Below are 13,518 nucleotides of genomic sequence, written 5' to 3' on the forward strand. Positions count from 1 at the left end.
CACATAGACAGAAGAACCTCCTACACCAAGTTTGCTTTTGGGCAGTGTTTTATTATAGCAACAGACACCCTGACCATGACACATTCTGAATTCTCTCTTTCTGATGCTATGCTGTCAGGAGATGTTTATAAAACTTACTGACTCTGGAACTGAGTTTCCCAGCAAAGGCAAAAAACTAGAATAGCAAAAACTATTCTGAAAAAGTTAGAGCTATTACACTACTCAGCCTGTGTGTTTGTACATGCCTGTATGTGTTTGCATTTTTGGGTGCTGTGTACATGTGTGTGCATGTACGTGTGGAGGCCCAAGATCAAACTTAGCTGTCTTCTCTAGTTTTTCACTTTATGTTTTGAGAAGGCCTCTCACTGGTACCTAGGGTTTACTGATTTGCTGGTTCACTGTCCAGCAAGCTTCCAGGATCAACCTGTCTTTGCCTCCCCAGCCTGAGAACACAAACACATGCATCCCCATACCTGAATGGTTATGTAGATGCTGGGCATCAGACTCCTGCTTGCATGGCAAACATTTTAGCAACTGAGCTATAGCCTCCACTGCTGTGGAGTAATCCTCTTATACACTGTAAAGATTTGTCATCAAATTGATTTAATAAAACGCTGACTAGTCTGTAGCCAGGCAGAAAGTATAGGTGGGGCAACCAAACTAAGGATGATGGGAAGGGGAAGGGTGGAGTCAGGAGTCACCAGCCAGAAGCAGAGGGAACAGGAAATGAATGTGCCATGCTAATGAAGGTACTGCCATGTGGCAGAGTGTAAATAAGACATATGGGTTAACTTAAAATGTAAGAGCTAGTTATTAATAAGCCTGAGCTATTGACTGAATATTTTTAAGTAATATTAAACCTGTGAGTCGATTATTTGGGAAGTGGCTACCCCATATTTGGGAACAGATGGGCAGGAGAGAAACATTTGACAGCACTCACTCTCTAAAATACCCATTTAACAGTTTCCAAATGGAAATGTGACTCAGTTATACGATAAAGGACAAATGTCAAGAGAAAAATGTAATAATTCTCTAATATCTTCTGAGATATGAATGTGAAGAATTAAAATCACATACTCATAAATTGAAAAATACTTGAGAATAAAGATGTAAAGTCTCTAGCAGTAATAGGTGAGTTGCAATTGATTGCTATAAAAGAGACAACTTTTAAAAACTCCAGATAGGTGAAATGTGACTTTGCCATAAAATAAATCAGTTTTTCTTATTAGTAGATATATATTGAAAAAAAAAAAAGTTCAGTTGGCCAGGTGGTGGTGGCACACACCTTTAATCCCAGCTCTCGGGAGGCAGAGGCAGGTGAATCTTTGTGAGTTTGAGGCTATCTGATCTACAGGAGCTAGCTCCAGGACAGGCTCCAAAGCTACAGAGAAACCCTGTCTCAAAAAAAAAAAAAAAAAAAAAAAAAAAAAAGCAAGCTCAGTTGGTAGCTCGAGTGCCAGAAGCTTTGGGCTCAGTCTCCAGCACCTCTTAAACCAGGCACAGTGGTTCCCTAGCACTAGGGAGGTGGAGGCAGGAGGATTAGAAGTTCAAGTCATCCTCAGCTACATAGCGGGTTCAAGGCCATCTTGGGATACACAAGACCCTGTTTCAAAAGGAAAGGAAAAAATACACAAACAGCAGAAGGAAAGAATACTGTTATTCCAACCCAAATCTTACCAGTAAACACTTCATAGAAATTTTTTTTTCATAAAAGGGATACCTACATAAATGTCCTTAATTTTTCTCTCTTGGTTCAAAGTCTAAATATATTTTCTCTGGTCCTTTGCAGAAAATCCACCCCTACCTTAGAACAGTTTTTATAGCAATCACAGGTTCTGTCTGTGCTCTACTTTAGCTGTGGCCCATCAATATTGATATATTGCAAATTCTTGTCATTTAACTCAAAATGTTTTTAATTTCCAATCAATTAATATATTGCAAATTCGGGTCGTTTAACTCAAAATGTTTTCAATTTCCATTTGCTAATGCCTTATTTAATTCATTATTTGGAAATATGTAACTTCTGAGTGTATGGGGATTTTCTTGTAGTTTTTGTTCAAAACTCTGAAATACAACGTGATAAAGACTAATAGAAGAGGAGGTGCCTAGTCTCACTGTAACTTGATATGCCATGGCTGAGGATATACATGGGAGGCTGCCCTTTTCTGAAAGGAGGAGTGGATGTGGGGAGGGTTGTGGGAGAGACTGGGAGGAGAGGAGGGAGGGAGGGGAAACTGACTGGGCTGACAAAAGGTAATTAATCAATCAATTAAAAAAGACTGCACACACTGTGTGATGCCAGTCTTTCATAATGTTTAGGTTTGCTTTATGGCAACATACAGTCCATGTGACAGGTATTCACTTTGCCTGTGAAGTGCTATTCTCATGTCCCTTGTCTCCTGCAGCCGTGGGTGCTTGTGACTTTGTATACCTCCCGTGCAGAGCCCAGGCACGCTTGGAAGAAGAGTCTTTACCTGACCTGCACCCTTATCTGTCACCCCTCTTTCCACTGTTCCACTGTTTTTAGACTAACAACTAAATTGTTCGTGAAGACTTCGTGTCAGAGTGAACTGTTGACTCATTTGCCATTTTGTGCTATTGTTTTCTTGAAATCCGGTATAACTTGCCACTGACAAGAGGAAGTGAACGTGTTTCCAGAACTGTGTGATTTCCCAGTGCTGGCCATTTAACTGTCTGAAGGTAGATAATTAGTCTATGAATTAACGCCATTAGACTTGATCAGCTCAGGTGTCCAAGTTACTCCAATGCACAGACCATTTTTAATTCTGATATTTGAGTGGCCCCTGTATGTTTTGGAAAAGAGATGGCCTATTCAATTAGAGACTGCTTTGCGTGAGCCGTGGCATGCTAGGTTCTGCACTACTCTGTCTTGATTGGGGATCTGTTATTTGTCGTTATCTTACCATAATCACTGGAAACACTTGTGACTGCGAGTATCACTGCTCAAGAGAGAAAAAGGAAACAAGGAAAGCGTAACCTGCCCAGTGGAGCAAATGAGAACATGTGTCAGCTGGTGTTCGTTTGCGGGCTTAGCTTCTGAGCATGAATCTACCAATAATTTAATTATCGTCTGCTGCCCCACAGCCCCTCAGTCAGTGCCCTGCCTGCCACTCAGGCCCAGCTCTGCCACAGCAGGGATGTGTAGGTTTCAATTAAATCTCTATTGTTCTATTTATCATTAAAGATTCAGAAGTCAGAGGATGGGGTGAAAACCTGCTAACTCAGAGAGGCTGAGTAACGAGCTGGCCTTGCTTTTTGGTTGGAGATGCAAGAGAAACACCTCTTCCCTTGTCCTAGAGCCAAGAGAGCTCACACTCTAGTCCCCGCCCTTTCCTTCCTGCGCATCTTCCCCATCCAAACTGCTGGCTTCTCTATGGCAGTTCAGTCAGCTAGTCACTGGTTCTGCCCTCCCCGCCTTTCAAGGTGTACCTTTTTTGTTTGTTTATTTGTTTTTGTTTTTTTGAGACAGGGTTTCTCTGTAGCTTTGGAGCCTGTCCTGGAACTAGCTCTTGTAGACCAGGCTGGCCTCGAACTCACAGAGATCCGCCTGCCTCTGCCTCCCGAGTGCTGGGATTAAAGGCGTGCGCCACCACCGCCCGGCAAGGTGTACCTTTTTGGACAGTCTCCGGAGTGTCAGAGTGTGATCAGAATGAGAGAAGGAGACAGGACATGCTCCCTCTCAGGCCAATTGGGACTGACTTTGAAGTTTTGTAGTAGAAAATTTGCAATACGTACAAGGATTGACGATCAGTGTATGTTGGGAAACAGAAGATCAAAGATTTGATTTTTAAATATCATTTATTTTGTGTGTGGTAGGGAATTATTCAGGGCCTTTTGAGCTCCACCCCCCTTCCCCACCATGCTAGGGATCAAACCCAGGGTCTCATGCATTCTAGGGAAGCATTCATTTTACCATGAACTATGTCCCTAGCCCATGATGAAAGGTATGAGCGGTAAAAATAGAAAACCTTGAATGTATAAAACTAAGAATGAACCAAATGTAACATGGATGTTAGTTAATGTGTCAGCATTTGCCTGTCCTTGTAACAGTTGTGCCGTCTAATGGAAGTTATTAATATAGGAGGAAGAGATGGAAGTAATGGGAGATAATATGCAAACTCTACTTTCTACTCAGTTCTGCAAACCCAAAGACTCAAAAACTGTGTGTGTGTGTATGTGCATGTGTCTCTCTGTGTGTGTATGTGTGTGCACATGTGTGTATGTGTGTACACATGTGTGTACACGTGTATGTGTGGTGTGTGTCTGTGCATGTGTCTCTGTGTGTCTGTGTGTATATGTGTCTCTCTTTGTGTGTGTGTGTAGATGGAACGGCAGGCTCTGTCCCGCCACCCAGTTAGCTTTTACCCAAAATAATTACACGGAAACTGTATTCTTTTAAACACTGCCTGGCCCATTACTTTTAGCCTCTTATTGGCTAATTCTCACATCTTGCTTTAACCCATATTTAGTAATCTGTGTAGTACCACGAGGTGGTCGCTTACCAGGAGAGATCTTAACCTGTGTCTGTCTTGGAGAGAAGAAGCATGGCGACTGACTATGGCGACTGCCTGAAGCATCTGCCTCACTCCCAGCATCCTGTTCTGTCTACTCCACCCACCTATGTTCTGACCTATTGGGCCAAGCAGTTTCTTTATTAATTAACCAATGAAAGTAACACATAGACACTCCTCCATCATGTGTGTGTCTGTCTGTGTGTGTGTATATGTTCTTTCAAATGTTCTTCAGTAGGTTCTTAGCATGCAGAGTTAATGTCTAACCCATGTCCTGGGGTTTTGCATTGCTGATGAGTGATTTGCTACTGGTGTATTTTGAGTTGTAGTCAGGTGGATCTGCCTCTCTTCTGTATTTACTCATTTTCCTCTCCACCAACAGTTGGAATGCCAAGATGCCCTAGAAACAGCAGCCCGAGTTGAAGGCCTTCCCCTGGATGTCTCTGTGCATTCTCACCTCCGAATTCTGGACGAGGAGCATACCAAGGGAAAGTACCACCGTGGCTTGAGTGCCCTGAAGCCCTTCCGGACCACTTCCAAGTAAGGCTGTGTTAGCTAATGATTCATGCTCAAAGCACTCTAAGTGCATTTGAAGTCTTGGGCTAGCGTGAGAGCAAGCTGGGGAGCCCTAATATTTGTCAGGAGCGATTTACCAAAAACTACCGTTCACAGGCACTCTGCCTTGCAGTACGTGCTGACACCTTGTGGTCGGATTTTTCTCTCCGTAGGCATGAGCACCCAGTTGACAATGCTGGACTTTTCTCCTTCATGACGTTTTCATGGCTCTCTCCTCTGGCCCGTGTGGTGTACAAGAAGGGGGAGCTGTTAATGGAGGATGTGTGGCCTTTGTCCAAGTATGAGTCTTCTGATGTGAACTGCAGAAGGTAGGCGCCTCTGGTCCACCTAGGCCTGAGCTAGGTGGGTGGGCCAGCAGTGTGGAGTCTGAAGTGCCAAGGGTGGATAGCCTGTGGACTCTTTTCCCTTCCCGTATCTCTGTTTCCCTCTAATTGTGTTTTAACCAAGGGCTTTCTTTCTCAGCCCTGCTTCTCTTCCTGAGCTGGCAGGGAGATTTTGTCGCTGCCTTGTGACAGTACATTTTTGGTGGTAGTCTTATTAAAACTTAGTTTGTAGCATTGCGTTTTATCACAGGATCCTTCAGAAAGGTTTGGGAGTCCTTGAGAAAGGAAGTTCTTATCCACACACTTTATTGAGGGAGAGATCTTTGAAGGGTGGTGGGAACGGTTCTTGCTCTCCTTGTTTTCTATACTTAAAACACCCCCTTTTGGGAGTGAATGTTCACGGGCCAGGAGGGACTTTTTCTCTACGAGATGTGTATAACTGTAAAGGAGAGATTTGTGTATGCAGCGCCCGAGCCTGTGATGGCAGGATGGGTCAAGGGTGTATCCTTCTCCTGGGGAGATGTGTAACATAGGACCTGTGCCCTTGTTAAGACTGGAGAGACTGTGGCAAGAAGAGCTGAATGAAGTGGGGCCCGCCGCCGCCTCCCTGCGAAGGGTTGTGTGGATCTTTTGCCGCACCAGGCTCATCCTGTCCATCATGTGCCTGATGATCACGCAGTTGGCTGGCTTCAGTGGACCAGTAAGTTCTAACTATCCTTTCTGAACATCTCAGGGGCCCAGCCACGGCCAGCGCTAACCCTGTTGTTCTGTTGCAGAGGTTGTGATCGCCTTTGGGCTATGAGCAGCCTCAGAGGTCCTTCTAGGGCTCCTGCAGAGGGTCAGTGGATCTGGGCATGAATGGTGGCTTGTCAGTTAGAAGGATAGGACACAGGGCTGCAGGAGAAGAAAGCACTGGCTTGTTTTCCTGGGCTGGGTGAATCTGAGCTGGTCCTGGGCCTGCACGGGACCTACCTGTTGGCTGTGTGCAGATATGAAGCCGCAGCCTCAGACAGGACAGAGATGTCGCGGCAGTGCTGTGAGTGAGGGAGTAAGCCGAGTGTTGTGTGGCACGGGCTAGCAAGTTTGGTGACTTACCAGGTGCCTCGGGGCACAGTTACTATGTTCAATGACTCTAAGAAATGATCCCTGAAGAAGCTGGGAGACTCTCAGGGTTTGTAAGAGTCCGTTCTAGTTTTGCATAGCATTAACTGTGGCAGGCACTGGGTGGCAGCATGGTTTCCCAGCCTATGTGGAGGCAGTACAGTAGCTAAGGGGGCTTTGGAGAGTTTTCAGGGCACTGTTTCTCTCATCTGCTGTGCTGCCTGACACTTGAGACTGTGATTGAATTCATTCTCTGCATATTTGCCTTGAGGCATCGGAGCAGTAGTACTGTTTAGACTGTGCGTTTCCGTGTGTGGTAAGCTGGAGGTTCATGGTGGGGTAAGTATGTGTCTAAGATGCATGGTGATTAGGTAAAACTAATTTATACCTTTCAAGTGTCCTTTTTTTCCCCCTTCTTTTTAATGTGTGATCTTTTAAAAAATAAAAGTTTTGGTATTAGGTTTCTTAATTGACCAACTAACACTTGTATATAAGTCTTAAACGAAAAGGACCATGTAACTGAACTGTTGTTTGCTAAGATGGCAAATGTTCCCTAGAGCCAGCTTCCCCCAAGAAGAGCTTCTGTCATTGTTTCACTACAGGCTGGTGGCCGCTCTGATGCGTCACAGAGGTGTTTTCCTCTAGGTAGAAGGGTGCGCAGCATTTCTCCATAAATCATAAAGGGCTTTCTTAATTCCCCTTTTCTTAATAAACAAACAAACAAAAAACAAAAACAAAAAGCCAGGGATTTTAGGGATTAAATCTTTACCCCAGAAAAAGAAATTACAAAATGCATGCTCCCTTTGGTGTCATGGAGGTCACTCCCTCAGGCATCTGTTAAGTTCTTAATCTTTCACTTCTGATGCAGCCGGCGGTGCTGACTGACTTAGAGAACTGTTCTAGGTGGCCACAGAAAGCCACAGAGGGCCTCTCAAGGACAGGAGCACATGACACTCACTCTGCCCTTTGGGAAGAAAGGTCAGTGGGCCTGAGAAAGCTGCAGGCTTGTCCATTGTCTCTCTAGGAAAATGATGTGGAAGTGTAAACAATATAACTCTTTTGGAACCCTAATCTTGATAAGTTTTTTTTTGACTGGAAATTGGAGAATCAGGCTGGTTTTGAAAAAAAAAAAAAAAAAAAAAAAAAAAAATGAAATCAGCATTAGTGGTCTTCAAACCTCCTGTAGGTGGACCTGGTCTTTTTGAGGAACATCCTGTGTTAGATTTTTGCACATTTTCTGTTTGAACATGATTTCCAGATTGGCTTGTTCTGTTCATACCAAAATCGTACCCTAAATTATAGGCTCCAAACATGGAGCATCCTTTTCGGTCTCACTGAGCCTTGGTAGCCATGCACAGAACAAATGAAACAGAACTAGGCTGTGTGTGTGTGTTAAACGTGCTCAGTTGATGCTGATCTCAAAAGTAGCCCAAGGTTCTTTTAGCGCCAGCAACCAGCCCTCTAAGTAGGGTGTCAGGGTCGTGATAAAGTTAGCACGCTACCAGACTTTGTAAGGGCCAGATGACTACATTTACAGAGATGTTTTGGGGGCCTTCTTAGAATAAGATGGTTATAGAAGGCCGGGCCTCACCTAGGGTTTGTGTTCAGAGAGTTAGCTCCCACCATAGACCTCCAAGAGCAGCCTGCCCTCTGCAGTGCTAATTGCTCCAGGATTTGTGGGGGAAAGGACAGTGAGAAACCCTGGGAGAGGTAAGTTCCCACCCTCCAGCCTCTCTCCGGCACAGCTCGCTTGATGCTGTCAGGACTGGACGTGGGGGGAGCGTCTCTGTAGTGGGACCAGTGACAGAAGCTGTTCTTTAGAATTTTCAGGATGGCTGTATTCTGCGGTCAGAATGAGAGAGTCAAGCTGGGCAGAATCTCTCCAAGAGCTCAGGTAAGGTAACGTTTGCTCCCTGGGAATGCTTCCCATAGCAGGACAGCTGTGCTGGCAGTTGCCAGTCCCTCCAATTGCTTTAGACTTAAATGATAAACTTAGGGCTCTTTTATTTATTTATTAATTAATTTATTTATTTTTATAAAGCAAAACAAAACAAAACTGAGTTTGTTTGGATTTTTCATGAAACCTGCTTTTTTTTCTCCCATACAAGCATATTTGAAATGCCATTACTTTTTAAAACCCTGTGTTGGACATTTCTTTACCTCTTTCTCTCCCCCTTTGAAAGTTCTGCATAGTGTAAATATGCCTTTGTCTCTCACCTTCCCTTCTCCTCCCTGCTGGGGCGGGCTGACCGCTTATCCTGTGCTGAAAAGGGGCGCCTTAAAGCTATAGGAGGGACCGAGTCCTTCCATACCATCTGCTGGCCTTCCTTGGAGCCCTCCTCATTGCTGCTGTGTGTGGGAAAGTGCTTCGCCGCAGGCCATCCTGCTGAGTTGCTTCACCAGAGGAAGAGGGGCTTTGGCCTTGGGACCCAAATCTACATTTTGGATGCATACTGGAAAAGAAGCCAATCTTGCTAGTAAATCTGTGCAGTGAGGACCAAAGAGCGAATCTCAAAATTCTGAGGGAGAGTAGAATTGGATTACAGGAGTTCTTAGAGTCTGAAATCCCCTGTTTGATCAGGTTGCTTATTTACTGGGACTTGACATGAACCTAACTGTGGGGATCCAGTAGACAGTTTGGTATTAAGTTACTTTCAGGAAAACTGGCAGGAAGAATTACCCCAGAGTCTGGGTTCTGGAATTCAGTGTTAGGTACTTGAGGATGATTGATCAGCTGGCTTCTACCCTATGTCATTTAGTAGCTTAGAGACCCATCCAGCACTCCTTGCTGTAGGAACCAGAGTAGATGGGTACATGGGTTTAATTTCTTTTCTCCTTTAAGATGGGCATTGGTCTGGATTTTGTTATAGTTTGGTTTGATTTTTGCCAACATCGGTTTTGGCTAGCAGGACTTGAAAAGACTCCGAAGGATGTCGGTACCCCTGCCCCAACCGCCTGAGAATTCTGGAGCAGAGTGTTGCCTTGCAGCTTAGCATGCCAACAGCGCCTACAGTTTTATGCAGGGTACCTCGTTAGGGGATTTTTAGTTTCTTTTTTTTCCTTAATCTTCTTTCTTTAGCAGCAAGGTCTTTATTGCTAGAGAATCTCCTTGATGGCAGCGTCAGGATTCCCATCTGATGAACGCTGCCAGCCTCATGTGCTACGTCAGACTCTGGAAGCAGACATGGCTCTGTTGTATATTTCTACTGTGTACAGTTTCAACTTGGAGGCCAGACGGCCCGTGTGATGGCTATCCCTGTATGACTCTGTATGTTCCCACTGTATGTTCCCACTGCCCCTGCTATTGTACAGTGTTTGTGAGATGCTCTTTAAAGATGGTATCTTTATCCATATATCTATATCATTTTCAATAAAAGTGCATTGCTTCCCACATGCTGGTATTTAATGCTGTTGCTGAGTGTGTCTGTGTGAGTGTGCCCCGGCGTTGCAGGACCCGTAGAGCTGGAGGTGCACTCGTGGTTCTTGGGGGCTGGCTGTCTTCCCTCCCTGCAGGTGGTGTTAGACATATGCTACCTGAGGTAACATGTTTTTGTTTTTGAGAGGGCGCGGGCGTGGGGAGGGCTGGAGGGAGGGTCTCTGGAGTTTGCTAGTCTGCTCTGTTTGCTCTCTTCTGTCCTATTAAACTGCCCGTGTTTGTTTTCAGGGATGTTTTGCACTTCTCACTCTTCCCCGTACAACTGTAGGTACACTGTTCCTTCTTATCAAATAAGCACGCGTGAAAGAGGAAGGTCTTGATTTCATTTAAAGAAATGTAGCCATGTGTGAAGATTCTGGAGTAAGGTCATTATATACCTTTGGATGACCATGTGTCTAGAATTAATTTCAGCTCATGGACAGGTTTATGTTACATTAGAAAGAGTAATGGTCATGGTGGCGCCCTTCAGGAGTACAGCAAATGATCCCTATATCCTGCACCTGCGGGCAGGTTGCCGGTAGTATTTGGTCCAATATCACAGTTTTTTCTTTGCTTACACGCTGATCACTGTGCCGTGGAGCAGCCTGCTCTTTCTAACCTAACATAACACTGTGGCATTGTGTGCGGTTACCATGGGGGACATTGACAGTGGTGTATGTTTCTCCCTATAGGCTTTCATGGTGAAACACCTCTTGGAGTACACCCAGGCAACAGAGTCTAACCTGCAGTACAGCTTGCTGTTAGTCCTAGGCCTCTTTCTGACAGAAGTTGTACGCTCCTGGTCACTTGCGCTGACTTGGGCATTGAACTATCGAACTGGCGTCCGGTTGCGGGGGGCTATCCTGACTATGGCATTCAAGAAGATCCTGAAGTTAAAGAACATTAAAGAAAAGTCTCTGGGTGAGGTGAGTTCCGAACCTGTGTGTGCCTTGTTCCCAGAGCAAGCTCTCAGTTTGAGTTCCTCTTTTCCTTGACCTTTCTCTGAATACAGTGACCCGTGTCCTACAGGGTCCCTCACTGTTTGTCGTGTCTTACAGCTCATCAATATCTGCTCCAATGATGGGCAGAGGATGTTTGAGGCAGCCGCTGTGGGCAGCTTGCTGGCCGGAGGACCTGTTGTTGCCATCTTGGGCATGATTTATAATGTAATCATTCTAGGACCAACAGGCTTCCTGGGATCAGCTGTTTTTATCCTCTTTTATCCGGCCATGGTGAGTGAGCCTCTTTCAGCTGCACCTTGGTCGCTTCTTCACAGGGGACAAAGTGCTTGTGCTGAGTTACAGAAAGCACATCCTTTGGGACTTTTCTCAAAGAAGGTACCACGTGGGGAAAGTCCAGTGCTGGGCAGTGTTGCGTTCACATGGGTAGGATTTGGGCTGGAGGGGAAATAGATGTCATTCACATAAAAGGCAGGCGCTGCGTGAAAGCAGAGGGCGTTGAGGTGGGGCAGAGGCTCCAGTTGATCCCAGCATCCTTCTAGCGCAGGAGCCATCAGATTGAGTTGCCCCATGTGTAGCTGATGCTGACGTGACTGTCCTGATTCCACCACGGTGGCACTCACTGTCTGTGGGGTCAGATTGTTAACTGCCTTCATTGCCCTCCAAGGAGAAGAGAATTAAATATTTTATAACCCAGGAAGTCCCATTAATTAAAAAGCAGCACAACTCTGAAATCTGGTTTGCCCCGGCACAGGATTGTATGCCCACTTGACTTAGACTGCTGTGAGCAGACCCAGCGGTCCTGCAGTCCGAGCAGGTGCCTGTTTGACCAGGTGCTGTTTTCCTTCCAGATGTTCGTGTCGCGGCTTACTGCATATTTCAGGAGAAAGTGTGTAGCCGCCACAGATGACCGTGTCCAGAAGATGAATGAAGTTCTCACTTACATTAAATTTATTAAAATGTATGCCTGGGTCAAGGCGTTTTCTCAGAGTGTTCAAAGTGAGTTTAAAGATCCCCTGTGTGTACAGTAGAGGAGTTTGGATTCCGTGTCTGCTCATTCATGTGCTTTGCTTCCTAAACACATTAGAAAGTAGACTGCTGATGTCTAGAATCTTCCTATAGAATCTTTTATGTCTAAAGAGCACTTAGGGGGTTTGAACCTGGGAAACTGAGTTTTGCCCAAGCCAGCTAGAATGCTCAATACCAATCTAGCTGTAATAATCCAGCTCTTACCCAGTACTTGACTTCTGGCCTGACTGAGAATCTATTGCAGAAATCAGTGTCAGGGCGATTGCCAAGAGCCCTGCTCTTAAGCCTCTCGGTGCATAGGTGCCAGAGGTGTGTGACCTTGAGGGATGACTGGGGCTTCAAGACACCTGGACTCTGTGCCTCCCTCTGTTAACTTACTAGGAACTCGTTTTGTTAGCTTTTAAAACGATTGATACAGTTACAGGGTTCTCAGTGCAGGCTCCATTCCCATTTTCACCTTCAGAACAGAACTAGAATATGTATCTAGTACTAGCCTGTAGGGTCGCTAGCATGGCACTGGCTGAACATGAGAGGGACAGAGTGGCATTTAAGAAGAAGTTTAACGACACCTCAGAGTAGTGTGTGTGTGTGTGTGTGTGTGTGTGTGTACTTAATAAATATATACTGAAATCAAAGTTTATATATAAATATATATTTATATAACTATATAACATAAATATATAAACTTTAATTTCAGTAAAAAAGGACTGTTAATAAACATGTATGACATATGAAATGACATAGTAACTGACTATTAATGCCATAAACAGTTTGTAGCATTTCAAGTAGAATAAAAATTATTCTGTTGATTCCAAGGCAGCTGGTTTGGTTACATTGATTAAACCTTCAGGACCTTATCTGGACTCTGATTTTATAAGGCTGTTAAGCATCCCAGAGCAAATAATAAATAGTAAGAAGGTAAGCAAAGAAAACTGCCAGGTGTCAATGGAAGTAAAGGGTTTGTTCATTGAAACCCAGTAGACCGATGCCAACCAGGAGGCAGTGGACCAGTGTGCTGATGTAACGGCTTTGTTTTAGATTTCGTCTGTGACTTGATCCATTTCCACCTCAGTTGTAATGATAGCACTGATAGTCCTACGGTTCGGTCTGTGCCATGCTTGCCTCACACGCGTGGTCCTAGGTCCAACCTGAAGAACTGATAGAAAAGAATTGATATTTTTCCATCATAGATAATTGAAGAGTTGCTTAAAAACCTGTGTGTCCTAGCATCATGGCTCTTGGGGGGGCTGCAGAAGGAAAATTTCTATTTCAGAACAACCTGTGCTCCATAGCAAGCCTTGTCTTAAAAAAAAATGTAGTTGAAATCTGATTCTTCTTTGGTGGTGGAGAACAATATCCCAAAGTGTGTTTTGACTTGCTTTGAGGATGGATTGCTTTTCCATAGAAATCCGAGAGGAAGAGCGTCGGATATTGGAAAAAGCAGGGTACTTTCAGAGCATCACCGTTGGAGTGGCCCCCATTGTGGTGGTGATCGCCAGCGTGGTGACATTCTCTGTTCACATGAGCCTGGGCTTCCACCTGACAGCCGCGCAGGTGAGGAGACACTGTGTATGATCCTCTTG

General features: G+C 44.9%; 1 protein-coding gene across 9 annotated transcripts in view; it reads left to right on the top strand.

The window, feature by feature from the left end:
* Abcc5 (ATP binding cassette subfamily C member 5) overlaps positions 1–13,518 on the top strand; it is a 92,231-nt gene that overhangs the window by 20,094 nt on the left and 58,619 nt on the right. For 3 of the 9 annotated variants that reach the window (XM_038344813.2, XM_038344814.2, XM_038344816.2), the window contains 9 exons: positions 4,915–5,072; positions 5,261–5,416; positions 5,984–6,131; positions 7,401–7,510; positions 8,354–8,426; positions 10,640–10,873; positions 11,006–11,179; positions 11,758–11,905; positions 13,341–13,489. In XM_038344813.2, the coding sequence (XP_038200741.1) occupies positions 4,915–5,072; positions 5,261–5,416; positions 5,984–6,131; positions 7,401–7,510; positions 8,354–8,426; positions 10,640–10,873; positions 11,006–11,179; positions 11,758–11,905; positions 13,341–13,489 (1,350 nt within the window). Of the gene's footprint in view, positions 1–4,914; positions 5,073–5,260; positions 5,417–5,983; positions 6,132–7,400; positions 7,511–8,353; positions 8,427–8,803; positions 8,823–9,611; positions 9,924–10,639; positions 10,874–11,005; positions 11,180–11,757; positions 11,906–13,340; positions 13,490–13,518 lie in introns of those variants that run through there. The other 6 variants (XM_038344815.2, XM_038344817.2, XM_038344821.1 and 3 more) reach the window with 6 other exon arrangements.

This window comes from Arvicola amphibius, chromosome 10, assembly GCF_903992535.2.
Source record: "Arvicola amphibius chromosome 10, mArvAmp1.2, whole genome shotgun sequence".
NCBI lineage: Eukaryota > Metazoa > Chordata > Mammalia > Rodentia > Cricetidae > Arvicola > Arvicola amphibius.